Source organism: Carettochelys insculpta, chromosome 7, assembly GCF_033958435.1.
Source record: "Carettochelys insculpta isolate YL-2023 chromosome 7, ASM3395843v1, whole genome shotgun sequence".
In the NCBI taxonomy this organism is placed as follows: Eukaryota; Metazoa; Chordata; order Testudines; family Carettochelyidae; genus Carettochelys; species Carettochelys insculpta.
The window spans coordinates 42,002,357-42,029,712 of record NC_134143.1 but is presented as its reverse complement, the minus strand read 5'-3'; the positions used below and the strand labels follow the sequence as shown (position 1 = coordinate 42,029,712).

General features: G+C 37.8%; 1 protein-coding gene across 4 annotated transcripts in view; it reads right to left on the bottom strand.

Moving 5' to 3' along the window:
- MYOF (myoferlin) overlaps positions 1 to 27,356 on the bottom strand; it is a 129,824-nt gene that overhangs the window by 54,708 nt on the left and 47,760 nt on the right. For 3 of the 4 annotated variants that reach the window (XR_012646308.1, XM_075000386.1, XM_075000384.1), the window contains exons 6-22: positions 23,385 to 23,545; positions 22,702 to 22,830; positions 20,134 to 20,196; positions 19,975 to 20,025; positions 17,920 to 17,950; positions 17,280 to 17,395; positions 15,706 to 15,832; positions 13,801 to 13,904; positions 11,769 to 11,837; positions 11,607 to 11,650; positions 10,604 to 10,686; positions 7,754 to 7,792; positions 3,700 to 3,824; positions 2,601 to 2,717; positions 1,958 to 2,135; positions 980 to 1,104; positions 340 to 446 (exon numbers count right to left, since the gene is read on the bottom strand). Coding sequence is in view for 3 of the 4 variants with exons in the window: in XM_075000386.1 (XP_074856487.1) it covers positions 340 to 446; positions 980 to 1,104; positions 1,958 to 2,135; positions 2,601 to 2,717; positions 3,700 to 3,824; positions 7,754 to 7,792; positions 10,604 to 10,686; positions 11,607 to 11,650; positions 11,769 to 11,837; positions 13,801 to 13,904; positions 15,706 to 15,832; positions 17,280 to 17,395; positions 17,920 to 17,950; positions 19,975 to 20,025; positions 20,134 to 20,196; positions 22,702 to 22,830; positions 23,385 to 23,545 (1,669 nt within the window). In the remaining variant the exon portion in view is untranslated. The remainder of the gene's footprint in view (positions 1 to 339; positions 447 to 979; positions 1,105 to 1,957; positions 2,136 to 2,600; positions 2,718 to 3,699; positions 3,825 to 7,753; positions 7,793 to 10,603; positions 10,687 to 11,606; positions 11,651 to 11,768; positions 11,838 to 13,800; positions 13,905 to 15,705; positions 15,833 to 17,279; positions 17,396 to 17,919; positions 17,951 to 19,974; positions 20,026 to 20,133; positions 20,197 to 22,701; positions 22,831 to 23,384; positions 23,546 to 27,356) is intronic. The other variant, XM_075000385.1, reaches the window with a different exon arrangement.

Sequence of the window (27,356 nt, the reverse complement as noted above, 5' to 3'; positions counted from 1 at the left end):
GACTATCTCAGTATGGCAAAATCCCTAATCTGGCACTGCTCAGGTCCCGAGGGTGCTGGACCAGGGAGGTTGAACCTGTAGTCCTACTTACAATAGTTTCATTAGTAAATAAAGATGCAGAGCTTTACCATTTAGGTGGTAGTTGGTAGCATTAGCCGGCCTTTTCTTAATTAGCAGGTGGCATGGCTTTGAGCAAGCTCCTGGCTGCAAGAAGGAGGAGGGGCAGGTCTGAGTTCCCACCTTGCATACCTATGAAAATTGGCTCGCACGCCACTTTTGGCACTGGTGCTGGGGGTTGCTGACCACTGCCCTAGAATGATGAAGTATGCAATAGCTTACCTTGTATCTTCTATAAGTTCATCAATCAACTTCAGCCGTATCTTTGCCAGCTGGTTTTCAGAAACATTAGCCTGTACTCCTGACTTTAAGGCAGCTATGTTGGATTGCTGGTGGATTTAAAAAAAAGGTGCAGAGCATATACAAACTTAAATTCTGTTAGTTTTAATGTAAGTTTAAATCCTACATTCAGCAAAACAATATTTATTCTGCTAGAAAAACACAGGCCACAAAGACAGATGTTCATATATAATTCATACTCAGTAGGCTGGATTTCTTGCAAAACTACTGAAAATTGAGTGCACAGTTAGGCCCAGTATGCTTAACAGTGTATAACATTACACCTACTTTCTAATTAAAATGCACTCCTATGGCTCTGATTATCCCCTCCTGCACACCCTTCCTTCTGGCAGGAATATACTAGAAGTGGGATGGCTGTCACTTTCCAGAATACTGACATACAATTAACTCTCCTTTTGCAGCATTAATATATTATTCTGAAGAGTGAAATGAGTGTGCTAGAATTCAGTTCCTGAATTTGCTTTTAAAGCCTTCCTTTCCGCCCCATCCCTAAATCTTAAATTCACATAAACAATTTACATAGAAAACATGAGAATAAAATAAGGAGTCCTGAGTCCCTTACCAGTCTTTCAACCATGGTTAGGATTAAGTTCACAGAGTCTAGTCTATGACTTATGTCCTCCCAAAAGGAAGTCAGCGTCACCACTGGCTTTATGTTTCCCCACGGCAGGTAATAATAGTAGTTACCTGATATGAAATATTCATGTGTTAGTGTTGGTTTTTGAGGGTATGAATACATATTTACTAAGGACTTGACACAGTCATCTTTATTTTTGTTAAGTAGTTTCTTATTCTGTGAGTAGCACCATTGGTTTCAGTAAGCCTATGCAGGCAGGCAGGTGTTATTCAGTGGGAAGGTGCAGACTCTTACCCTAATTTATCTAAAGGTTAATTAGTGTCCCTTGGCGAATAAGCATTTGACTTGAATCACTTAGAAAGGCAATAAGGTTTTTATAATCATTTGATACTATTTTTTACAGTATTCTACCTAATAATTTGCTTAAGAAAATAGATTTTACATATACATTCTTTAGAATAAAAAACTCAAGCTAATTTTATCAGGCCAAAAATCTTTGTTTTGTCTAGTAAATTAACAAAACATGAAAACAAAACAAAAGTGTGCTAAAATAAAAATGTTAGTTATATTTGTTTCTAATCAATCTAGTCTAATCAGTTTAGTCTATTTGCTTGTAAGATGTTAATCACTTGTCCAAGTACTGAACTAGCATTATTATGAAAGCACGGAAAAGTTCAAAATAATATTTTCCTCTTTCATATTCCTAGTTTTTCTGTTTTTGTGTTTATGCCCATCGTCTATGACGTCAACTGGGATTTATATCAACCTCAAAATATGGACAGGTTTCATGTGCAGTATATTGGAAGATATAAAGAGCAAATACAAATTTACATATTACATTGTCATATCTTCAGTAGTCTTTCAACAAATTAAGTTTGTTGTGATCCTACATTTTAAAAAAAGATTTGTTTTCCAAAACTAGAATTTTGTATCTTTAAAGCCACACTTCTGTAGTGTACTTACCATCAAATACAGCACGGCTATACTGAGTTGTTGATGCCAAAGGCTTACAGGTGGTGTCAAACTTGTTCCCATAATTACCAATGCTAACCTCCAACTGGATAGCCTCACCAGTATCTTGCAGCATGGAAGCAGAATGAAACACAGCAGACAGGCTGAACTTTCGTCTGCGCTGATATTTCTGGACAGTATTACAAGAAGTTTTTGTTTTAACTGATTAGCTGTGTGTAATGGTAGAAAATTGGAGAAACGTAGTAGTATCTGCATGGAGATTACATTTACCTTAATACTTTTACACCTTCATATGAAACTCACACATATATATATATATATATACACACACACACACACACACACATAAACTCCAAATAAGCAGAGGTTAAAAATAGAAATACGTAGTAAAATAATACATCTGAAATAGTAAAGATTTCTTAAATTACAATTTCTAAGCTGGAAAAAAAGAGAAAAAGTAACTCTTGCAGCCATATAATCAGTAATTTTTGTGGGGAGATTGTCCGAGTGTATTAACTACCTGAATAAACAACAGATTTAATTAGTGCAATTTTAGTACATCATATAATTCCCGAAAAAGTGTAAAACAAAGCATTGTACATCTATTCCTATTGACAAGTGCACCAAGAATTACCTCAACAGCCAGTACGTCATCACTGGAGATAGCCTCAATCTTTTTATTTAAAGGTTTACTTTCAAGTACTGTAGACAGCGCAACTAAGATTCTGCCTCTGTAAGCAACTCCTTCCTCCTGTAAGACAATCACACACAACTCTATAACTAACTGCTAAAAACACCACACTTCTTTGCTGGCCAACAATGTTGGAGTTTGAAGACAGTCTTCAGTACCGCTATTGATTTTAATGAGGTCAGGATTTCACCCAGTAGGGTAAATAAACTTACATAATTACATAAATAAACTTACATATTTTACATGTAAAATAATAATGGGCTTTAATTTCTATGATAAATGAAGAGCATGCAGCGCCCAGACGATTGGTATTAAGCAAATATATTTGTAGAGTAATTGAAAACTGCTTTCCCTTAGTAACAGAAAGAAAGCCGTGCTAGTCTGTATACTATCAAAACAAAAAGCAGTCAAGTAGTACTTTAAAGACTAACAAAATAATTTATTAGGTGAGTTTTCTTGAGGGGCAGACCCACTTCTTCAGACCATAGCCATAACCAGAACAATCACTGAGTCCCATTAATATGAGAGTGTTCAGATATGCAAAATAGGAGATACTTCAAAATAATGTTGGTGTGTTCCACCTTCTGTTATTGCTACAACATCCCTGGGGGATTGGATGTGACAGTCATGGAATAGTCCATAGCCATCAGATGGGACATATCTATAAAGAGGGGGCTTCTGTTGGAGAAGAGGTACAATATGCAATTAAATTGCTGTTCTCCCCATAAAGTTCTTCATCTGAGATCTGTCCCATTTCATTCCTCTATGCCAATGGGACGAGACTAGCAATCTAATGGCTTCAATCTAGGATTTAAATGCTCTTTCAGAAATACATATAAAATTGAAACTTCCACAAATAAAAAAAAATCCTGTTCCATGTATTAAGTGGTGACATTATTGCTAAATGTATGTTATTCTGAATAATAATAAAAAAAGTTCTTTCTTTACATTTATCTTAAATTTAGTAATTAAAACAAATTCAGTTTTCTTTTATTGATAACAATTGTTTTGATCTATTTGTGTTTATAAAGGAGAAACTAACCTTTCCGGAGTTTAGTTCATCATAGGGGTCCGGGAATCCAGTGTATTCCCTTGGGCTTCCATAAAGATTTAGGTAGCAGGGTCCAAACGTTGGTAAAAAGCCCACCTCTGATTCCCCAGTGTTTACTAATAGGCAAACATCATCATTAGAAATTAACTAACCACACTTTATAGCCACAAGGGCATTGACCTTCAAAATCAGATGCAGTAAAATAAATATTAGATATTAGTTGTTAGTAAAGTAAGAAAACTTTTGGTTGCAAGATTTTTTAAATTAGATAATACTTGATGTAACAAAACCCCATAGAATAAATTACCTTATGCTACATATCCACCATCAAAACTTCATTTATGTGAAAGACCAATATAATTTTAACACAATGAAAAAACTTTAATGTAAAAAAATATTTTCACAAATAGATTAAACTGAATACCATTCACTTAAATGTACCAAGAATTATGTTCTAGGTAAAAATAAAGATGTTCACAGTAACTGGGAGATTAGTGTTCAGCATCACAGAATATGCCAGGTTAATCTACTGTTTTCAGTGTGCTATGGAAGCAACTTGAGTCTGTTAGTAGACGGACTAGAAAAATGAAAATTACTAAAGTATACCACCATATGTAATACTACTAAGTAGCCTATTCACTGTACCCAAAGGTCGAGTAGTATGTCTTTGGGATTTTTTGTTTGTTTTTTGAAAAATAGAGAGCAAAATCAGGTTTGGGGGGCACTCATCTAAAAAAAAAGATTTTCCATTACTGCAAAATAATTAAAAGAACTGCTGTATTCTCAGATCTCAATCCTGCTCCCAATGAAGTCAATTACAAAACTCCCATTGACTGAAGATGGAGTATAACTAGGCTTGGAAACATTAGATTTACATTAGTAAATGTGAATAATATTGAGTTCATTGTACACATAAAAACAGATGAAAAATATTTTCCTCTATAAGAGAAATGTACAGATAGGCAAAGTTAGAAAATGGTTGCTTGAGAACTCAGTAGTTCAAATCCACTGATTTAGACTTTTGAATTAAGCTTGTTAAAAATGGACTAATAAACGAACAGTAAAAACGTGTATGATCTGATGATGTAGGGATATTTATAGTTTGATACTGATTTTGGTAATTGTGTTTTAACAGTTTCTAAAGCGTTACCTGTCATTTGCATAGCTAGAATCAACATATCTGCAGTTGACCGTGAGGTCTATCCGCACAATAGCAGTACAGGGGTTCAATTGCTTATCCCAGAGATAAAGATGCATGAAATTGAACTCCTGAAGATCGACCCTAAATATGTCGATCTTCTGATAAGTATAGATAAGCCCTAAGAGAAACAAGTTTGTTTACATTTACAGGAGGTAATGTTGCTCAATTCTTGTTTACAATGGCACCCGTTACAGCCTCTGTAATAAAGGCCTTCATATTCCAAACTCCTTTCTGAATGTCTAAAATTTCACTGAAGCAGGAAAGTCTACACGTTTAGTTTACACATTCAAAATGGCCAACATAATTTATATATTTTTACTAATGTTTGGGTTAAGAATTTGTGTGCCAAACCTAGTGCTATATCAAATCATCATGCTACAGGGACAAGAAAAGGTGTTTCTCATTTACTATTACTGTAACTTGAATTTTATGCTACCTTTCATAATCTGATGTTTTGTATAAAAATCATTTGTAGATAGAACCACTACTCAATTATTGCTATAGCATTTTCATTTTGTAAAGATATACTGCAGCATGTACAGGCTGAATCTCTCTAGTCCTGTCCTGTCTAGTCTAGTCCTTTGCGGTCCACAAACATCCATGATCCAGTATGTTTTTAGTTAGCTGGATATCCACTTATGGGTATGGCCAAGTTTCCTGCAATCCCATTAAGCTTGTTTATAGCCACCAGTCCTAGCTCTCTGCGTTCTGTGCTGCTATTTAGCTGTAATTTACCTCTAAATGTCTTCCAAGAGTCCAGTAAGCAATGGAAGTGCTGGTAATTCTGCTAGACATAATTAATCTCCCATGGTCTGGCAAATTCTCTGGTTCAGCACTGGACACAACTACTTTTTCATTTTAATATTCACCCAGACAGCTCATGTTACATTCAGATTATGTAGCTGTTTCTCTTTCTGAGCTGGGTTTTGAACCCAGAGAGATTCAATCATAGGTCTTTATTTGAAATAAAATCAGTTTACCATTGCAGAGGGGGGGAAAATCAGGAATTGGCCCAATGACCTTGTAATGTAAAACTAATTGAACATAAGGAAGGGTAATTATTAAGTGCCCTAACTCTTCTTATAAAGTCCTCATAGTTCACTGAGGTTGCATATGTGTAACTGAAGACAGAATTTGGCCCAAAGTTGCATTTATCTTGAAGGTGAAATGCTACTATACCGAAATTTGAGCATTGTCTTTTGCCTTTAGTGGTGCAGAGGCACAAAGGTAGTAGTTGGGAATAATTAGTGGTAAATGCTTGGTCCTGTAGAGATTTGTATATTGCTTGTACATAAGGCCCTACATAACTTGCAATATTACAGAAATTTTGGATTCCACCATATTGTGCTTTCACCACAATTTTGACAGCAGGAGCTTACTCTGAACAAGACTGACAGTGGTAGCCCTCGCCACCTCCAGGCTAAAAGCAGGATTCCCTGTTCTTGGCTCCAGGAGGCCAACAGAGGGAACCCCCTGCTTTCATCCCACGTCCCCAACAGTGGAAGACCTCACTCTCAGCCCCAGGAAACCAACCCTGACAATGGGAGCTGCTGCTCTCAGCCCCAGGCAGATGACAGTGGGAAAGTACAGAAGAGTAATAATGGACTTTTAGTACATTTTTCTGTGATTTTTCCATGGCTTGCCTGAAATTCACAGTAAAATGAGCTTGCTTCATGAAACTAATGATCTGTATTTGGTAAAACAAATCAACCTAGTTTCCTAAAATGAAGGTCTGTATGACCATAATTTTGCTTAAAATTGTGGATGCAGTATATTTTAAAACTGAATGTAAGCAGAGTAAAACTTTAGTGCGAGTAAAATTCAACTCTGTGCAAAAGACTAAGAATCCCCCAGACTTTTGATGAGCAATACTAACTAGTGTAGAAATTTCTCTCTCAACCCTAAATATTTTAATTTTCCTGTGTTTCTTCTGCCTTCATACTAATACCACTGAAGTCATCTTCCAATGATTGCTAAATAACCCAGAAACAGTTGTCTCATATTAGAAGCAAACATAGGGATAATACTAACAAAAAACCCTTTTTTCTAAAAATAGATTTATATTTTAAATTAATATGTCCGTCATATGCTGATAAATTCATACAAAGGCACATTTCTAAAGAAATCAATGGTGTTTCATTTAAAAACAGCATGCTTAAGAGCTGATTATCAAAGAGGCTGGAAAGTGCTTCAGAGTAAATCATTTCAAGTTTTATTCACTATAACTGTATTTTTCATTAAGCTACAATTGGTGCACTATGCTGCACTTTCATATCTGAGATCAGAAACAAAGATTTTGGGTGGATAAATTTATTAATATTTACATTTCCGCTATATTTAAACACTTTTCATTTATTTCTATTAAATAAATGGAATTTTTAACTTTATGCAAAGAAAAGTTGTCTGTAGTCAGAGTAAGTCAGTTTCATTTTTCAGAGTAATTTATTTACAGTTAAGCATAATCAAAAAAGCTATGAAATCTTTTAGGCAGTTATTTATTTACAGCAAGCTCTAGAGCAGCACACAGTTAATGCTTTCATTGCTAGCTGAAGAATTGCAAGCTATTTGTTAGAGTGCTTAATAACTGAAACATGCTCAGCTCTAAAATGCAGCACCACACATCAGCCAAACAGAAATATTTCCAAACCAGTTCCAGGGCCAAAAATTATTTAAATAGCAAGTTACATTTAAAGTCTCCAAAAGTAAAATTGTACCTTTTGAAATATGTTTAAATCACTTCTTTTAAATTAAAAACTTTTTAAATATCTTTTTGTTTTGTTTTGAGATAATATTACTCAGATTGGCACTGGACACCAAGATCAAAATAAAGACCAAGATGTAAACCTTCATATGATGAAGCCCCAGTTCCCGAAGATGAAAATTCTATATTATGAAAAGACAACAGGTTATATAACAAGAAATTATAGAGCTTAAAAGATTAAACATATCAAAGTTCATTCCGCATTAAAACTAAATTAAAACTGAAGTGATTCTGGAGTTTTGCTGCCTGAATAAAATGGAGTGTGATATTCCTGTAGATCAGGGTTCAGCAACCAAAATAGCAAGAAGAGCCATATTTTTCAAATTTGGTGAAAACTCAATAATTCAAGAGTCACAATGAATATGAATACGAGATGGTCCTTAATAAATACCTTCAAACCATACTTTTTGTAATTCTTATTTTAGGAACAGTGCAACACATTGATTTGCAATGCAATACAAGTTTACTGCAGGATGTTCACAAACTTTTTACACATTCTGTTTCTTCAGAATTTACATGTGTGTATTTGTATTGCTGTTTTCCTTACTTTCACACCCAAGCCCACTTTAATTATCCAACGTATCAAAATCACGTATCATTTGCTATTTAGATATGAGTTGCTCATTTGGGGGCTTTTAGATGTTCACTGTTTATTGAACATAATCAGGAAGTTTTTTTTTATTTAATTTTACTTTTTTGTAATTTTGCAATTTTAGGACTGGGAGCCACAAAGAAGTCCTTAAAGAGCGACATGTGGCTCTGTAGCCATAGGATGCAGACACCTGCCTTAGCTTTATAGATTCCAAACAGTGAAAGACGTGCCTAGGGTTGACATCAAAATATAATTTTAATGGCTGAATTTCAGCACCTCTGCATGGGTCGTATGGATAAGATATTTTATCGAAATACTTTTAACTACTACCTTAAAAACTAAAATCATACGAACTATGATTTATAGCTACCAGGTTTTTCACTGAAGGAAACAATCAGGCTACAGATGAGAGCACAGTAGGATACTTTCATTTAGTGGAATGATCAGACTAATTGTAATCGGCTGCCCTCTTGAAACCCAATTCTGCACCCTTGAAATCAGTGGTATTTTGCCATTGAGCTCCAGGGCAGAGTAACTAGGATCTTATATTGAAGATCTGCCACTGGAATAGCAATTTTCAGAAGAGAGAGAAATCCAAGCAAGACTTTTCAGGTAAGTATGCCTCCATATTTCAAATCAGAAACAGAAAAAATTAAGTAACTCTATCGAAGGGGAGAAGGTAGGACCTGATTCATGATCCCACAAGGATGGTGCACATGTTTAACTTTACACATGTAAATAGTTCTGAGATGAGTAGAAGTATTCACATGTATAAAGTTAAATACCTGTTTGAGTCTTCAAAGGATTCAGGATAATGTAGTTTTGTTTTTTAATCTACTTCTTATCTGTCAGCTTACTCATGGACAAGCAGGGCTGTTCTTAGACAACAACTATAAAGGTGTTTCATTACATAGATCAAAGAAAACTATGCAGAATTCAAATAACGGAAATTATTTGGGAACAGCTTTCTTCAAGATAAACCACCCTACTTCTTATATTATGCAAATATATAAATATCAAGCATGATTTACCATGAATAAATTCTATGAGGAATTAATATACTGTAAAACTTTTATGACAAAGATTAAATATGTATTTCTGACTAAACAACACAAAGTGCTTGACATGAAGTTGGCTCCCTAATAAAAGGTGTGCTGCTATAAACAGATAACTATAACTATACACCCCACCCCCAATTAGGTTATATGTAGCTTATAAAGAAATTATTAATAAAATAAACTACCACATATTACAATTAAAGGGGATAAAAAAATTACAGTGAAATCGTTATAAATGTAGCATAGCAGAAACAGAAAGGAAATCTCAATTTTGTCTTTCTTTAATTAGCAGTGGCAAGAATAATGCTTTTGAAGTATATATTTCTTGTAATATTTCAATAATTTCACAGATCACACAAACCCTGACAGAGAATGTATCTCAGGAGGATAGATACCTTACTTATCTAGACAGTTCTTTTGTCATCATCATCAATTCAGTTTTTAATTTGTCCCAATAAGTAGCCAATCTGTTTGACTGAACTGACCAGAAAACTTTGACCAATGCTTGGGCCCACTTAAACAAATAATTTAATTGAAAGCTGTCAAACAAATCCACTGATTTGAAGTTTAGATCCAGTGATTTTGGAGTCCTAGATCAATAGTCTGATTAGCAACCCAAAGCACTGTCATTTGACCACTATTCAGTGGCATATATGGGAAATGAGGGGTGATCTTGGACAGTTCTTACCAGATAGCTGTTCACATCACAATTGGCATCTTGGAGGGAGTCTCAACAGGAAGACTGGCTCATCCTCTCTTGATTTTAGGCTGTTTTCTATAATACCCGAATTTGGGCACAATGCCAAAGAAGTGGGGTGGGGGGGCAAAGTCATATTTGCTATGGTTCCCTCCCCATCCCATATTGATTCTGAAATGGAAAACTTCAAATTGGCCCTTTTCGTAAAAACTAAAATTCACTAAAAATATCCTGTAGTACTCTGGATTACAGATCAAAGTTTAATAAATGACATGGAGTTTGAAATATTCAGTAAAGTTTTCTATATATTCCAGAAAACTGAGTTTTGAATTATCTAGCATATATAAGAAAGTATTCTGTATTTTGTGAACTAGGCATTAATATCTCAGTACCCTAAGATTTCTTAAAAGTAGAGTTATTGTTCTGGAAAGTGGCCAATTTGAAAGCATTAAAAACAAGGTCTTCTTTTAGCCACAGAACTGGTATAATATAGGGAACTCCACCAAAGCAAACTACCCAACACTCCCACCATTTCTTTTAATACACAGAAAGTGATTGCTGAATTGTGTGATGATGAATAACTCACCTTCTACTTCTCCACCAGAAGCAGCGATTTTGGAGAGACTTAAGTATGTTGTTCCTACTACATCATTTTTTGTCAGACGATCCCTATATGAAATGTAAGATTGTCATTAAATTCAACATAAAGGCATCCTAAATAGCGGTGAGTTACAAATGCTAAATGCATTTACAGTGTATATAGTTTTAGATGATCTGGCATGTTTTATTAATAAAACACCAGATGATGTCTGGCACTTACATAGCTGTGTACTAGGAGGGGAGAGCATAAAAAGCTGTTTCCAGCATTGCAGAGTTTTATGTAAGGGTCAGGCTGAATTTCAGTCTCAGAACTAGCAAGCCAGCTAGAGAAAGCAAGTTTCATCCCATAAAGGTGTGTAGTAGCTAGAAATGTGCAATCTCAGCACACTTGGAAACATCAAGCAGTAGTCTGCTCTGCTTCATGGGAATTAGGTGGCCCTACCTCATCCTATGACTACAGCGAGCAGGAACAAATAGGCCCATAATAAGAATAATAAAACTCATAACTCAATCAAAAGTTGGACACAGGCTTGATGCACTCAGTATCAGCCAATTTCTTATTAATCAATGCAATATACATTGCTAATGAGAGTTAGGCAAATAATTACAAAAACAGTCACTTAAATTTTGGAAATAAACATAATATGGAATTAATGTGTGCTTGCAAACATTGGTAACATATTTGCCTACCTCTACATGCTGGGCAAATACTGGGAAAAAATTGTAAAATAAATTATTTAACCCACTCTAATATTGTAGCATACACAAAAACAAACAGTGCTCCAATGCCACAATATATGACGCTACTTTGGGAAATCATCCCCAATCAAGGAGGGTAATCACTCAACCATTTCCTTAAGTGTGTTGCAGAATCAGGGTTTACCAGTTCCAAAACCCTGTGAATTATATAGAAACAGGATTTTTTTCCACTCAATACAATTTTAATTAGTCTGATACTTTACACACATACAACAAAAGTCAAAACTCACCAGTCAAAAACTGTTAACCTTATTTTTTCACACATTGAGGGAAACTGGAAAAAAGTAAAGAAAATAAAGTGATTCATTATGTATCTTTCACATTTAAAAATAATTTTCTGAATAAATAAATACTTCATGGTGGATTTTTAGAGAAGCAAAAGGAACCCTAACCTTGATGTGAAGATTAACAACTTGATTCCACTCTGGATTAGCATTCTTCTCAATTATATTTGTGCAAACCTGCAAAAAACAAAATAAACCAAAAATCACCTCTAATGAAACAGAGTTTATAGTAACTCAAGTGCAAAAAGCAGAGAAGCATGAAACCTGACACAAGTTAAGATAATGTCTATTCAGGCTGGTCACATGATATGCCATCACAGATTCTTGCAGGCTACATCTACACTAGAAGCAGCTGTCAACAGAAGTTACTGTCAACAGAGAAATCTCAACAAAACCTCTGTTGACTTATTGCTCCTACACACAACTTGCTCTGTTGACAGAGAACTACCAGACTGCACTGCCCTTTGGTGACAGAAAGCAGAATATCAGAGAGGTAGCCGAGTTAGTCTGTGTCTCCAAAAACAAGAATTCCTGTGGCACCTTATAGACTAACAGATATTTTGAAGCATAAGCTTTCGTGGACAAAGACCTGTTTCATCTGATGCACCAAACTGGCAACAGGGGGATTTAGCCAGCAGATGCATGTCCACACGACCTCGGCAGTGCTGGCACCCCCTTCCGAACTCTCTCAGGGCTATGGTAATGAGCTTTGGGAGTATGTTACTGGCACACCGTTTACAGTCTCGAGAAGCTCTTTTTGCATAGCTCTGCCAGCAGCAGTGCTGGTCGAAGAGCCATGTAGACCCAGTCTATGTGTGTCGATGCTCCCTGAGTTACGTTGACAGAAGGACCCTTCTGTCAACAAAGCTCTCTAGTGTAGAAACAGCCGCAGTGATCAATGATGAATATTCAGTTTTCCATGCTTTATTGAAATATTGCTAATTACTTCTGATCTGCTAATAAAACCTAAATGCAAAACTATTCCAGTGTTGTCAGGACAATGGTTCTCAGTGCTGGAGTGAGTAACTTGGGAAGAGAAGTAGGTCATCAACTCCCCCAGACATAAAAAGGCGCTAACAAAGTGGAACCTGGATATGACTGAATGACAGCAGGAAAACAAAACCAGAAGAAATCCTCAGACATGGTGAATTCATGTTTGGTTAGCCTAAATGTTGAACAGGATTGTTTTGGCAACCAGATTCCCTTTGTGGTTGATGGCTATTATTGGCCCCATTGCTGTAGCATTATATGCAACTGTCTACACCACCTGTGCTTAAAACAATTGCTAACTATAAGATGTTTGGATGGATGTTAGTTTTTATTTAATGGAAGCAAGTCATTGTGACAAACTAACATACACAGGCTGTGCAACTATGCCCTTAGAGTTACTGTCCCAGAAAATCTCCAATCAATTACACAAAGCAACTAGGAACGCCAGATAAACTAGTTATGCCCCCTACATCTTCGGCTGCTTCTACACTCTCACCTTCCATCAGAGGTGGCATAGTAATGAGGCAGTTCAAAGCAGGCTAATGAGGCACTATCGTGCATATTCAGCAGCTCATTAGCATAATGGCAGCCACACAAATTTCAAAGTGCAGACTCCGAATTACAGATTGACAGTGTAGATGCAGGCAGCTTCGGAAAAAGCCCCCTATTTCGACATTCCCTTACTCCGATCTAGTGAGGGACTTATTTCAAAGCCATATCGAATTGCCTCATTATCATTTCACCTTTGATGGGAGAGTGTGAGTGAAGAAGCAGCCTCAGTCATGCATTCTTTTAATTGGGATCATTAGCACACCTTTAAAAAGCCTTTCTACAGTATGTTATGGTATGTTGAATATGCTTTTTTGGCCCATTCCTATAAATGCTTATGTAGACGACTAACTTTAGTGTCTATCAGGTAAAGTTCCCCATGATTTTATTATTTCATATTCCATGTGTACACCTAGATTTTTAGCTCCATCTATTCCTATTTTGGCAAAGTGTTGAAACAGATACGCGAAAAGTCATTTTCTTCTGTTGGCAATGCACTGTGGATCTACAGTTCAATCATTTTAGGATAACTTAGCCATGTGAATATAGTTTTCAGACATCTGACAAATGCAAAATTTTAAATATTAATTCAGATAAATACCTTTTTCCCAGCAAAACAAACTTCCACAAATGGATCTACTAGGTTTTTCTTGTCTGCATCACCTCCAAACATTTCCTTAACAGTCTGTGCAAAAGCATCATCCACTGAGGAGAAATTATAAGGCAAAAATTAACTCTGACCCTTCTCTTAAAGACTTCTTACAATCTTACTTAAGTTACTGCAATTGCATAGACATAACTAAGGTCAGAATCTAGCCCTATGTATTCAATTTTTACAAATAAATATTTGCTGCTACAAATGAAAAAATAATTGAGACTTAGAAGCTACTTCTAAAATCTTGGTCCTGAGAAGACCATAATTAGCTGTTATATTAGCTTAGAGCTGGGTAAAAGGGAGTTTATACAATCCTTTCACACCTTCAAGCAAGTAGCAGTAGATCAGCAGTATAGGGTCTGGTGGCCTGCTTGTCATAGCAAAAGCAAGAGTGAGTTTGAAGGCGATGGATAAGATCTGGAAAAGCAAAGTGATTAGCTTAGGAATAATGCGGAGTGTCTTGAAAACGTGTATTCAGCAGCATGCTGTATGCATGTGGGACACAGGTGATAATGAAAGATTCGAAGAAAAGGATACTGGCATTCAAAGGAGTTGTTACAGAAAGATCCTGAGAATAGGATGGATGCAGAAGGTCACCAACGAGGAATTATATAGGAAGATACAAGTGAAAGAGAACCTACTGCAGAAGGTTATACAATAGTTACAGCTATTCGGACATACCTGCAAAATGAATGACAAGCCAAAAGTCAAGACCCTGGTATTCAGCATAACGGACAGAGTTCGAATAGGAGACGCAGACCCCACAGAGAATAGGTAGATGATATAGGAGATTGGTGTGGAGTTAGTCTACAGAAACTAAGCCACTCTGCACTAGACAGGGAAAGATGGAACGAGGCATTGGACTCCAAACAGGCAGTGAGCCCATGGTTGTCGATGATGATGATGATGATGATGATGATGATGCTTGTCATCCCAGCCATAGGGAGGGTGCAATGAAGGGGAAAGAACTGAATATACTGTACTGTTACCAAAAATGGCATAAAGAATTTCCAGGGACACACAGTACTTTATGTATTAAACACAGGTACTACTTCCATTCTCCCAGTGACAAGGCCAGTATCTATGAACAGAATTCATTTTCTGTTGTTTGCATTTAGAGTAAGTTGGAAAAGTGATAGGCATTGATAACTTTTTTTAGGAACAATTTGTTTAACCTATTGAGTTTTGAAATCTTCTCAACCCTTTTACTTGGGAGAAAGTGTCAGTAATTAAAGAGAAACAATTCAGAATAAAAGGATGGATTTAATACACAGACTTCCTAGTTAGTTGTATTACCATCCTGAATCTCTGTTTGAGGGACAGATCAAATCATACAGCCCAGCCATTTACAATAAAATTTCAGCTCTGACATGACAACATTGCACTACCCATTAGCAGAGGTGGAAAAAAGCACCCCAAAAGTTACCTGAATAAAAGTTAGCTGCTTTCACTTCTGCATACTTGAGCAGAATACAAATTGTGTGTGTGCGCGTGCATGTGCGCACACACATTTACTCAAGTAGTTTTCCAGAGGGACACCGGTGACTTCTACTTAAGTATACCCCCCCCCCCCCCCCGAAACAGCTCAAGTAACTTTTTTACTCAAGTAACATTTTAGGCACTTTTGCTACCTCTGCTCATTACACAAGTCACATAGATTAGACTGATTATTGGGAAAAAAAAGAAATAGGCTGCTTAAACCATTACAGAATTAATGGCTCCTCAAACTATGCAGTAATCCACATTATTGCTTGTTTTATGCCTGGAAGTTTTTTAATCAATTAACACAATTCATTAACTACAGCTTATCAATTTCAGTGTTGTACAATCCAGAAATAAGAAGCTATATACTCTGGGGAATATCCTCGGCTCTGTAGATTTTAAGAAGGAACGTGACCCATCGAAGCACAGTTCCAGCTGGCAGTAAAAGATTACTCTCCACATCGTCATTTTCATTATCTCGCTCTCTGTTTTCCATCTGTTGGAGATACATTGGTGTATATTATCAACCTGTATATAAGAAAAGCATCATATGCTAGACAGTCATGTATAATAATATGTAATTGGTAATAGCAGTATCCTTTAGTCACACCATAGGTTAAAATCTATCAGCACTTACATTAAAATCTAGGGTTCATAAAATGGCATAACTATAAATACTCTGCTTAAAATGTGTTATTTTCAGTATCAGCCTCATCAGTATTAAACTGGAACAACTATCTTTTTTCTAAGCATTCCATATAGCTATTTTTAAATAATGAGCATAAAACCTGAAGATGTGATATTTGTATGTTTCAGGTGGTTTTTTGCATTCATATGCAGTACTGACTGCATCAAATTTTGACCATCCATCACCAGATTTCCTGACGAAGCGAGTTACTGAGGACGGAAACTGTGAACAACTCTGAAGAAATTTGGGAGAATTTATAACTTCCCTTTTGAAACAAAAACAAACTGTCGAATTCCCACAAAAAACCTTGTAATTGCCAGAATCGCCAGGACAGAGAAGGGGAAGACACAAGTGGAAGTCACTCTGCAAATACACCAACATATTGGGAAGAAGACAACAATGGGAACAAGGAAACAGCAGAAAGAGGCTTTAACAAGGGACTAAGTCACCACAATATGAAAGCTGGTATGGCAGTATTTGGGCTGAAGGCAACAGTGGAGTGAAGTAGTTAGGAAAAGAAACATATTGTAAGTAGGTTCTATATTTTTAGCTCTTTCTGGCTAGTACCATGTATTTCAAGGTCAAGATTTTCAAAAGGTAGCTAATGTGGTGAGTGCTGAACCTGAGACGCCTCAAAGGCACTTGATTTTCAGAAAATAAGAGTCCTTTCAAGGTACCTTGAGTTAGGCACCAAAAAAATCAATGGTTATTTTGAAAATCTTGGCCATAGTTCCTGTTGAAGCTCACAAAGACCATGTCTACACTAGTAAGTTCTTCTGGAAAAATCAAGCTCTTTTCTGAAAGAACACACGGTGCATCCACACACAAAATGTGCTCTTTTGATTTGAAATCAAAAGAAAGTGGCTCTTCTTCTGGAACCCCTCTTCCGCTCCTGAATCAGGAAGAGCACCTTCTTTCAAAAAATAAAAATAGCACATGTAGACATTTTGGAAGCCCTGTGTGTGAAAGAGCAGTCCTCATAGTGCCAGATTTTTCGATCCCTGGCCTGTTCTTCAGAAAGAACGGGGGCTGTGTGGATGTTCTCTATCCTAAAAGCAGATCGATCTTTTGATGTGCCTTCTTGGGTTTGGATGCACTCTTTTGAAAGAAGATCTTCCAGAAGACCATCTTTTGAAAGATTGCTATAGTGTAGAAGCAGTCAAAGTGAATTAACCAGAACAAAGCAAGTAGTATATAAGTAAGAGGGTTCTGCGTACATGATTAGAAGACAAACATATTTGCAAATTGAACCTACTGGTGGCTCATCTCCAGCCCCCAGGACAAACATGCTGACTTTCATATAGCCTTTCGCTCCTGAATTTGTCTCTTCGGGATCACTCAAAAGAAGCCACTTTCTCATGACTGCATGGCCTGAAATAAAGCAAAATAAATAAATCAGCTTTCTCCTTTTCACTAAAGTAGAAGTGTACAACATACAATCAAGGCCAATCATCCCAAAGTGGAATATCTCCTAAACATAACTTAAAAATAAAAATCCTTCTGATCTTGAAAAGTCCATTCTCCAACAATCTGTGCAACCAAGTTAAAATGTGAGTGGCATACTAACTCAGAGACACCATTCTCTCTTCATGTTTTTGCATGACTTTTCACGCTTCATTTTTAAGTTAATGATGTAAAAATTAAAATCCTCTGTGGGGAAAAAAATAAGCTATTTACACACTGCATTTGGAAATCCCTGAAGTGCTAAATTGATATGGTCTTTTTGTACCAAGTTGCTGCAGGCATGAAGCATCTGTCTCAACTAACTTTGCATCCACATATTTTTAGGCCTGGTTTTCTACTTCAGAAACACAGCTGAAAGGTACAGCCATTTTAGTTGGCATCTCAAGCCAAAGGAAAAACAAAAACTTAGGTTTGTGGAGACTGTTACTTACCAGGTTCATCATAAACATAGCCAACGTCAATCTGAAATAAAGGTTAAAATATGATATCCAAGTAGCAGCAAAATACAGTCAGAAATGCGTGTGTTTTGCTCCAATAATATAATCTTAGAAACTTAAGAGACTTCAAGGGGCCTCCAGTTTATCACTGCTGAAGCAGGACCAAGTGTACCTAAACCATCCATGATGAGCATTTGACTAACCTCTTTTTTAAATCATCTGATGATGTGACTTTCACAACCTTTCTTTGTAACCTATTCCAGTGTTTACCTACCCTTATCGTTAGAACTCATACATTAACCTAATCACATTAGGTTAGGGGGTTAGGTTGTAATTCCTTTCAGTTTTTCATACTGTTATTATATTGCTTCTGGGTTCTGAAAACTAAAAGCCTTGTGTGGCATGCTCCTCTGAGGACTAGAAAGGAACAGAGGCAAGAAAGGGGACTGATTTGTATAGTATGCCGGTAAGTGATGCTTTGAAAACATAATGGAGAATATGCCACTTCGTGTGGCAGGGGATGCAGCCTCAGGAAGACTAGATGAAGGAGACATACATTTATTTAGAAAAATATTCCTTTCTACCAAAATAAAATATTCCAGAAAGTGACTTACCTGGACATACATAGATAAACAAGTTAAACTATTCTTCAGGCTAATTTAATTGACCTCACCAGCATTAATGTTATGCAACTGACAAAATTAAACACTTACCAATATTGACCTTGTGGAATTTATAGGAGTGGACTGTCACCAATATGAATTACAACTGCTGGATATTTTCTTCTACATTGTTTTGGGTAAAAACATCCATGGTATAATTCTCCACTTCCCGAGGCAGATGCTTAGCAGGTGTAAATTGTCATAGCTTAACTGGTTTCATGAGAGCTAAGACAGTTTACACTAACTGAGGAGATTCCCCTGCCTTTCTGTTACTACACACTTATTTTTAAAAAGGGACACATTTTTCTGCAGTTTTGAGATTCTGTATCTCATGATACAACATATGGCAAAGTATTAAACTAAGGGCAGTTTGTTTCGATTCCTCCTTCAAAACCCAAGTGATACAAAACAGCTGACAGTCACCTTCCACAGCAGTTGTTTTACCTTTTAAAGACTGAAATTTACTTTTGTCTTCTTAGATTATCCAGATTCTCACTACTAGCTTTGGGGGAGATAGTCTTATTGCTTAAGGTAGGAAAAATAATACATATTAGTTGTTCATGAAAGGTACATCTGTTATACAGACCTGGTAACTGAACTTGCATTTTGCATTTAGTTATATTACAGTATGGAATAATTCCCCTAAACCTTATTTAGTTCTCTTAACTGTACAGCAAGGTATCCTCTAATTTTTTCCATCTGTGTGCAGAATAAATTTTGTTATGTACACCAGCGCACCGGCAGATACGTACTACGAGTAGAAACAAAACTACAGGCTGTGGACGCTCTGCTAATCCAGCGGATGGCAGTTTAATCTCTCTTGGGTGGCTACTCAAGCCCTCAGTTAACAGAGAAAACTGCTGTGTGGGCTGTGCAGTGCTACCAGGCAAAGACAATGGTCAACAAACAAAACAGTAGGACTGACTGTCTCAAAGCTAATGGCCGGAGCAAACGCTCACTAGCATTAAAAGCAAACATTGTAAGGGTGACTTTTTGTTCCCTTTCAAACACAAACTTCGAAGTGTTAAACTTTGAAGTGCTGGCTCGCGTGTAGCCATGGCTAACCCGCCAGTACTTCGAAGTGCCTGGGCAACTTCAAAGTACTGGCAGGTTAGCCGCAGCTACACACGAGCTGGCAGTTTGAAGTATAACACTTTGAAGCTGCCACAGGGGAGAATTAGCTTAATGAAGTGCTGCATATGCAGCGTGGCACTTCATTAATAATCTCCCGACACCGTACTTAACCATCCTCCCTTCGCACTAGGGAGGCAGTGTAGACACAGCCAGTATCTAATAATACATTTAAAACTGATGCTTTAAATATTCCTCTAATAATCCTTGGAGCCCCTTACATATATGCAGAATATGGAAGTCTGCTTGTACGCACCTTAAATTCTCCCATCAGAGAGTCTGCTCGTAAAGAATAAGAATCATACACCTAAAAGAAACAAAAAGGAATGAAACCCCTTCCAATCTTTATACAGCACTGGCTCACCAGAGTCATGGTGCATCCAGTGAGTTTGCTAATGTATGTATTTTTCCTTACCCGAATGCTTATTGTTTCATCGAGCAGCTCCAAAGGGGTCATGTGGACATTGTAGAAAAACATCTGTTAAAATAATGTGAACTGATTTAGAATTAATGTCATGATTTGCAGCTACCTACAGTATGTAAGTAGCTTACCAGACATACATCTGTTGACATACATTTAGGCAGCTTCTTATTTGGATGTTTTGCATGGGAATTTAGCACTGCCCTGAAAAGTGAAATTCACTGTTTATCCACAGAACAGGTAGCATGGGGAATTGCACTGCCAATCTGCCAAGGGGATGGAGCGCTTCAGTCTGCAAATTCAGCCAACCTTTAGCCTCTCTGCTCAAATTACCAACTAGGATGCTAATTAGTACCCATTAAGATAATTCATGCCCTAAGAATTTCATGACTATCTGCACAGAAATAAAATTAACTTTGGTAGCACGGATTTTGTGGAATATTTTTGTTTATAAAATACACTTAAAAAATAAAACTTAAATTAAAAAAAAAAAAAACAGGCTTGACATGCAGGTACAATCAAGCTATGTTCAGCACTTCCCAAAGTGGCAGGGGAAGATGCAAAGAAGTGACTGTACTCCAGGTTAGCCTGCGTATTGATCCTGAAGCTGGCCAGAGGTTGGTTTGAACCCCATTGCCCTTTGCACTGGCTGGTATATTGGCCACTTGCGAGCCATTATCAGGCAAGGGTGGGTGAAATGCACAAGTACTCCAGATGCATTATCTTTCCCATGTGCTCCGCTGATGTATTGCCTATGCTGGTGGCAATGGTGGGATAGGATGGTATAAAACAAGAAGCTAGGCATTCCACCAGGCTGGAAAAAATTCAGCTAGTTAGTTAATCTTTCATTGTGGCTCCTTCGTGTCATCACAGGAGTGAAAGATACCATCGTTTAGCCCCTATTCTTTTATACTGTAACAAAAATAAATGCCACTTATCTCATGAATACTAATTATTCAGATGTCATATACTAAATTCTTCCATAAACTCAACCCCACATTCAACCTCTTCTCTTCAATACAAAGTCTGTGGGACAGATTGTCTCCTGTACCCATGGTTTGAATCACTTCTCAGATATTCTGAGGTGAACCTCCCCCATCTCAGTCTCATCCGAGCCCAGGCAGAGACCACATCACCTGTATTTGATAAAGAAGAGATAGAGACCTGCACCTTATCCCTATATGGTGGTGTCATATCCCAAACTGTCTCACATATACATGTTGAGCAGGTAAAGTGACAATAGAATTTGGTTGAGCTTCAGAGGAGAACAATTTTTTAACACCACTCTATGTCCTTTCTCCCTATGAGAAAAGAACAGAACCATTCAGGGAATTGGTCTCCCCAAGTCACTGTTACATTGCATGATCAGGTGTATCCCTGTAATGGGAGGTTGAGTCTTGCCAGAAATGATGTCAATTGAGTTTTTTGATGTGAAGAAATTTTTTTTAAATTAACTTTACACATTAACCAGAATTACCTTAACACGTTAAAAAAATCATAGAATCATAGAACACTAGGACCGGAAGGGGCCTCGAGAGGCCATCAAGTCCAGTCCCCTGCCCCGACGGCAGGACCGACCACTATCTACACCATCCCTGATAGACATCTATCTAATCTGTTCTTAAATATCTCCACCAAGGGAGATTCCACAACCTCCCTTAGCAACTTATTCCAGTACTTGACCACCCTGACAGTTAGGAACTTTTTCCTAATGTCCAACCTAAACTTCCCTTGCTGCAGTTTAAGTCCATTGCCTCTTGTTCTCTCCTCAGAGGCCAAGAAGAACAAGTTTTCTCCCTCCTCCTTATGACACCCTTTAAGATATCTGAAAACCGCTATCATGTCCCCCCTCAATCTTCTTTTTTCCAAGCTAAACAAGCCCAATTCTTTCAGCCTTTCTTCATAAATCATGTTCTCCAGACCTTTTATCATTCTAGTTGCTCTTCTCTGGACCTTCTCTAATTTCTCCACATCTTTCTTGAACTGGGGTGCCCAGAACTGGACACAATATTCCAGCTGAGGTCTAACCAGCGCAGAGTAGAGCGGTAGAATGATTTCTCGTGTCTTGTTCACAACACACCTGCTAATGCATCCCAGAATCATGTTTGCTTTTTTTGCAACAGCACCACACTGTTGACTCATATTTAACTTGTGATCTACTAGAACCCCTAGATCCCTTTCTGCTGTACTCCTTCCTAGACAGTCTTTTCCCACTCTGTATGTGTGAAACAGATTATTCCTTCCTAAGTGCAGCACCTTACATTTATCTTTATTAAACTTCATCCTGTTTACTTCAGACCATTTCTCTAATTTATCTAGATCATTCTGAATTATGACCCTATCCTCCAAGGTAGTTGCAACCCCTCCCAGCTTGGTATCATCTGCAAACTTAATAAGCGTACTTTCTATGCCAATATCCAAATCATTAATGAAGATTTATGTTTATTTGTTAAGCAGAGTAGGAATGCTTCATTATGAATGGGGGATCCCTCTTTCCCTTCTGAAATAATAGATTTTTATTGATTTGACTGTGTGTGCTAACTGTATTTTCTAAATGCTTACCTCGTCAAAATACGGATTGTTTCCTCTTTTGATTCTTGTTCGGTGTGTCTGCCCACAAATGTGAACTTTGACTACTGGTTTTATGTTATTTCCGAGCAACTGACGACCTTCAATGACCCTAACACGAATCTGAAAAATTAAATACACAAGGCATGCAATAGTTGATACCTTACGCACATGTGATCATGCCTATACCAACACCATCTCTCCCTTCCATTATCCTACCAAAATATATTAACACCAAAGCAGCTAGCAAATTTAGACTGGTTAGCCATTTCAGACCTCCCAGCTACAATAATTACAACACTACTTTTATTTTCTTGCTAGTTCTGTAGTTTAATTTTACAAAATATTCTCCAGTGAACTCTGGGACACAACTTTCTCAGACAGCATCCTGAGTTTTAGACATGCTCTTACAACAGTTACTTTTGAAATCTTTATTGTTCTAGTTTAAAGTCAACAGTTCAGCAACAGGTGAAGTTCCCCCATATTTTAGTAAGAACTCCGAAAAATACCTAGATTTCGTTTTGTGAATACTTGAACTTAACAGACATGCTTGAAAGATGGGCTTGCAGGCAATCCTATTAAGCTAATCTGCATCCCTTTAAATGCAGTGGCTTGTATTTGACATTCAATGGATCATAGGTTGTGCAGGAAAAGTGCAACATTTAAAACTCAACTACCTGGAAGTCTTGGGGTTTGTTTGAAAGAATTCGACGTGTTTTCTTCCCTTTAGTGACACGCCGAGCAAGCTGGGCTTCCTTTGTGTCACTTGGACCTGCTGGGGCAATGCCACCAACCGTACCACCCGTCTCATCCTCATAACCTCCCTCTTCTTCTCCAGCTAACACATGAGAAAGCAGCACAATTAGTAAACACATAGTTTAATATTAAAATTACAGTAATAAAAGCATGAGGTCAAAGACTTGCACTGAAAGCGTACTAATACTGCTTCATTGTAACAGTTTCAATCAATATGCTTCCCTCCTTCTTGAAAGCAGGTGGAGTTGGAGACTCTGCAGCTACTTCTATACTTTAAATGCAATAACTACGCAACTATCTAAGGGAGCCTCCTTGCAATCTACCAGATCTGACTCCTAAAAGCTGCTGGAAAAGCAGAACCCAGGCAATATCCTCACCACACCATTACATGATTAGTGCCTGCAAAGCAGGGGACCAGTTCTGCTTCAATGGCAGTTAATTTTAATGGGAATAAACTGGTCCTTAACATTTAACAAAACGTTTTACATCAGGGTCCTGTTTGAAATAGATCTGATTATTTTAGACTCTTCCCACTTGCCCATGGAGAGTAGTATAATTGTCTTTGTATCTGCTGGTGCCTGTGTAATATGTAGCTTATGAATATCGGTAGGTTTCTGTATAGATCACTTAAATATCAACCTTTTAAATGAATTAAACTTGGCACGACAACACTGGCTCATTCATTAAAATCCTGCTATTGCAAAACTTCCACAAGAATCAAGCCACAAAAGGGTGCCTGTTCTTGTCTCCTTTGTTCATTAAGGAATAGTGTATGCTATAAGCTTTACCAGATTGATGAAGTGTCTAGATGGTATTAAACACAAAAATGCAAACTAAAGTTCAAGGTGCTTTGGTTAAATTAAGTTTTTTAGTTATCCAGAAAAACAACACTACTTGAGAACTTAGGAGAACCTTAGACCAGTACCAGTACACTGTGCAGCCAAGAAAATGTTCTATAATCCGTAGGGATGTACCACAACTCTTCCTCCATTTTCCCATTGGCCATAATTGAATTACCTGAATATCCTGTCACTAGAGAGAGTAACATTTAAATTTGGAGGCACAAGAGTCCTGCATAGAGATAACTCAGTTGCCAGAGAGCTGGGCTGTGCCAAATCCAGCAGCCCCAATGGTAATCGGTAGCTCTACAGCAGCAGTTCTGCAGGGAAAAACAAAATTCTGCATAGAACATTAATTCCGTGCAAATTCTGCATTGCATAATAGTGCAAAATTCTCCCCAGGAATAAGAAAGATAGCTCAGCTGCTGGACCCTGTACATTTGTTAGCTAAAGAAAGGGTCTTGAGGGTAACATGAGATTTATTTTTGGATGAAGTGATGGAAGTTTAGTAAATTGAGCCATCAGTTACAAAGAATCTGAAGCTAGCAACTTATGGATAGAAGAGAGTCAGCTTCAAATGTTGAAAAGCACTGTTTCAGGTAAATGAACTTTAGGGAGACAAGCAAACTTGATGAAAGCCAATGTTATATATAGTGAATTATTCTTCACTGAACTTTTCTGTGTACTTCGTCATTCTGCATGTAGATGAAAAAAATTAATGACTTGTGAATGTATCTTAGTGGGATGTGAACCTTGATACGTAGACAAAGTAACTATACTAAATTTGTCTATAATTTCCAACAATGCACAGTTCCCTCTTGCTAACATGTGTCATAATCTGTCTCCAGTGCTGACCATGAGACTGCCTGGTGACGTGGCTCTACTTACAGGGCTGTCCTTACATTTTGTGAGTCCCTGTGCAACTGATGCGGCCCCTGCCCATGCAGCTTCTGGTAGGGGTCTGGATCTTCTCTCCCCCACTGATCCCCCTGCACGACTTCTGCCTGGAGGCCAGGGCTTGAAAAGGTGGCTGCATTTAAGTGCATTTATCTATCTAAAATAGGCACAGATATCAGATATTCATCAATGTAGATTAGTTCTTTTGCAGTTCAAATCAAAGTTTGCATAGTCCTGCTCTGAACTTCAGAAATTTTCACCAAAGTCTTTGTTAATTTATAGTATCGCACCCCACCCCTCAGGGAAAACTCACATTGTTTGGGCAAGGACATCACCTAAGATATCTGTCATTTTATTTTCTCTCATTGTTATGAAGACCTAGCTGATTCACTTAATACAGTGCAATCCAAATATTACAGATGACACATCCCTAAAGTCAAACTAGAGGAACAGGTTTCTGTAACTGTGGGGAAAGGTTACGCCTGGACCTAAGTATGTGTTTTACACAGAACACTCCCATCTCGCATGTACACTAAATCCCTATAAGCATATTGCAGACTATGCAACAGTCTTTCTGCATAACAACCGAATTTCAGTAATAAGAGGCCAAAATCTAGGACAGACTTGAAAACTACAACATTAAATGCCATCAGCAGTATCTGCTGAATACCACAGTGAAGCAGTTAGTTTCAGGCATAACAAGTTTCAGAACTGGCTGCAGAATGAGGTGAAAGACATTCAGCAGGGCTGGTTAAGGGCTAGAGAAAACAGAGTATAACTGATAACTTGGGGAAAATAATATCTATAATCCAGAGGTCCAACAACACTAACAGCTTTGTATACTGTCATTTTCTATACTTTGAAAACAAGACTAATATGGGGGGAGAATGGAAATTATCAACACTATATTACAACAATTTATGCACTGTTTAAAAATGTTGCATGTTTTTTGAGAACCTATCAGTTCATTAAAAAGCAGTATTTTGAAGCCATGAAATGAACCAGAATTAAACTGATTTTTTAAAATATTTCCTATTTTCACAGAATCCTTTTTAGCAATCATGAAAGATAAATTAAATTGTTTGGAACCAAAGGATTTGCACAGCAATGGCTCCTCCAGCCTTCCATCCCTTGTGGGTTAGACTCGCCCCCAAATATAGCTTGTGCAGTCAGGATACATTGGGCTGCCTGTGGAGCAGGTGTCTGGGCACAAAACATGACTCTCCCACATTCTGCTGTTTACTTGAAAAACAGAACCATGCAGATTCTCCTTCAAAGTGCCCTCTGCTCCTACACAGGTAACAGGCAGATAAGACCCACAGGGAACAGGTTGAATATGTTTAATTTTCTGATTTCATGGGTTGGAGGAATTTCTAATAAGTCTTCATCTTTATATGTGACTTGGGAGGAACTCAACTTATGGGAATACTTACTACTGCAAAGCCGTGCCAGGGCCCTATTGATTTGTTCTGTATCAGCTTTGGAACAGATATAGGGGAACTGGTCTCTTTGGAAACTGGAGTTATCAGTTATTACTGACTGCTTACACCTGGCATTTGGTAAAACTAAACTAAATGATTGCTTAGACTAGTGCAGGAGTGTCCAACCTTTTTTTCATAGGGAGGCCACGTGGCAATTTTTTACGTGTTCTGGGGGCAAAAAGCAGAATACCCCCAAACTTCGCCCCCACCCCAGGCTTAATCCCTCTCAGCCCCCAGGCTTAAACCCCCCACAGCCCCTAACCACTGCCCCCTACCCCCAGGCTTAAATCCCTCATAGCCCCAAACTGTTGTCTCCTCCATCCCCAGGCTTAAACACCTCACAGCCCCAAACTGCCGCCAGCCTGCCCTCATAGTCCCAAACCACAACCCTTCCTCAGACTTAAACTCCTTGCAGCCCCAAACTGCTGCTCCTCTGCCTGCAGGCTTAACCCCTTGCAGCCCCAAACCTAGGATTAACTTACTTAACGCAGGTGTTCTGGGTGCTGCTGTCCCCCAGTGCACCTTCGCCGGGCCACCATCTCCTCCTCAGCATGACTGCATGACTCTCCCCAGCCCTCCTACTCCCTCCCCCACCTGCAGCACACAGGACTCACTGCACTGCTGTCCTGAAATAATGGAACTCAATTTAATTGGTTTAATGGCCGCATCCCTTCTG